The sequence below is a fragment of the Belonocnema kinseyi genome, chromosome 4 (genome assembly GCF_010883055.1).
Source record: "Belonocnema kinseyi isolate 2016_QV_RU_SX_M_011 chromosome 4, B_treatae_v1, whole genome shotgun sequence".
NCBI classification, from domain to species: domain Eukaryota; kingdom Metazoa; phylum Arthropoda; class Insecta; order Hymenoptera; family Cynipidae; genus Belonocnema; species Belonocnema kinseyi.
The window spans coordinates 91,701,439-91,703,539 of record NC_046660.1 but is presented as its reverse complement, the minus strand read 5'-3'; the positions used below and the strand labels follow the sequence as shown (position 1 = coordinate 91,703,539).

General features: G+C 32.6%; 1 protein-coding gene across 1 annotated transcript in view; it reads right to left on the bottom strand.

Moving 5' to 3' along the window:
- Positions 1–255: 255 nt before the first annotated feature.
- Positions 256–2,101, bottom strand: part of LOC117171008 — a 149,244-nt gene continuing 147,398 nt past the window's right edge. The window contains exon 5 of the mRNA XM_033358053.1: positions 256–331. Coding sequence (XP_033213944.1) covers positions 287–331 — 45 coding nt within the window. The 3' untranslated portion in view covers positions 256–286. The remainder of the gene's footprint in view (positions 332–2,101) is intronic.

Below are 2,101 nucleotides of genomic sequence, written 5' to 3'. Positions count from 1 at the left end.
TATGGTATCAATAATCACAAAAAAACGTATATACATTATTTATTTGAATTCTAATTGAAATTATGCATTAAATGTATTATAAACACGTCTAATTATAATTAAATAGTCACCATTAAAGATTTAAAATATTTTTTATTTATAATTACTGTTTGATAATTAGTTATCAAATAATCGCTAATAATAAAGACATTAAAAATTGCGTTTAAGAATTATTTACCAATTGGAATAAAAGAAATAGTTACCGAACAAATTTCCCATATTATTTGTAAGCAATTTTGTGGGAAAACTAACTGAAGACGGCCACCATCATGTGCTGCAATTCCTGAAGAACCTGTAAAGTAATTTTTTTCATTTTTACTTAGCAATACAGATTACAAAAATATTAGTTTATATAAATACTATAAGATATCATAGTATATCAAATTAAATTTAGGAGTAACATATATTAAATGCTTTTTATTGGTGCTTCAAGTAAGAGGAGCTTTAATATTTAAAACTGTGAAAAAAAGAGAAATAACGGGAAATTGGTTGGAAATTTGTGATTCAGGCTTTTTGTACAGTGCAGGCCTCAGTTAATAAAGATTTCTGGAGAAGTAAAAGAACCTAGTTCATTTATGTTAAAGTTCATTTGTCAGGATCTAAGTGAAGATAAGGATTATCGAAAACTTTGCTGAAATACGTCAATTTCCTGTTAAATGAAGAAGAGGAAAATAGCTTGAAAGAGCAGAAGAAGGATGGAAAAGAGCGCGTGTAGCACTGGACATAAACCGGGTCTGTCGTGAATGGCGGGCACTTACTTAGGCAAATGCCTGCTATTCGAATTAAGTATTTGTTCTAAAAGCTGAAGGGAGAGTGAGAAAGACAGAGTCGCATCGAGAAAAAAGGGCGTCTGGGGGTTAAGAGAACCAGGAAGAGTAAAAGGAATAAGAGTGAGGGAGAAATTGCATAGCTGAAGAGAGAAAGTAGGAGGGCTCTAAAATTCCTCTGGCTACTATAAAGCCGGAAAATTCAGTAAAATTTACTTCTTGTGCCAACACGAGGAATGAAGCACCCGGTTTCCAGTTATGCTAAAGTACCGCTGTCAAGCAAAATAGAGATGAGCATATTCTATTTTATTTGATGGCGAGAGGCGAGAGAAGGGTTAAACTCGCTTGAAGAATAACATTGCGAGAATAGCTTCTTAGGTTCTTAAGAAAGTTCTTAAGCCATTTTCGAAAGGTTATATGGGGGGTCTGATTAAATTTTTTTCCCAAAAATCTTCAATGGTGGCAGTAGCCATATATCCTCTAGACCGAAGATTATGAACCTCCTTTGTAGTCTCGCTATAGTTATCGACCAGTGTTAGCCGCCATTGTGAAATTACCGTCTGCTTTCAGCGAGATTAAGAATCAGGTTTAAGTACCGTTTCGAGCCAGAAAACATTGTATTCATTTTCGCATACTTTGCGAACCCATTTACAGCCACAGACCGATAAAAGCAATCGAAAAAGCATTCTTAAATTTCTACTTAGCTGGTTACACGAGCTGCCATTTCAATGGATATTGGAAGTCAGTTTTGAAGCTTCTCGGGGAATTCTATTCAGCTGAAAAGGTTCTAAAAGTTTAAAGTCCTTAATTTCATGAAACTTTCTCTTTGGTGTTTCATTACGTTAAGCTTTTCTTTTTTTACATCAACTCGAAATACACACTTTTAAACGTAATGTCATATAAAATTACACTTTTACATAATATAATTAAAATACAGATTTATCGATTATATGGAGAAAAGAATCTCTATAATTTTTTGAAAGTTTTAAACGCAGGAATAAATTCAAATTTTCTTGGCTTCTGTAGGCTCAAGTATGTTCAATAATAGTTACACAAGAGTTTACTTGCTAAAGATGCCAGTTGTTTTAATCAGATTAGAAAAGACTTTTTAACTAATTTGTTTATATTTTTACATGGATATAAAAAAAATTTGCTCTGCATAGAAAAATATGAATTAACTTACGTAGCAGTGCAATAAATTTACAAGAAAAAAATAGTATTCATACTTCTAGTACAATTGAGGTTACCACGCGCCTGACCAAATCAGCTTATTTCTACTGATTGGTATTCACATC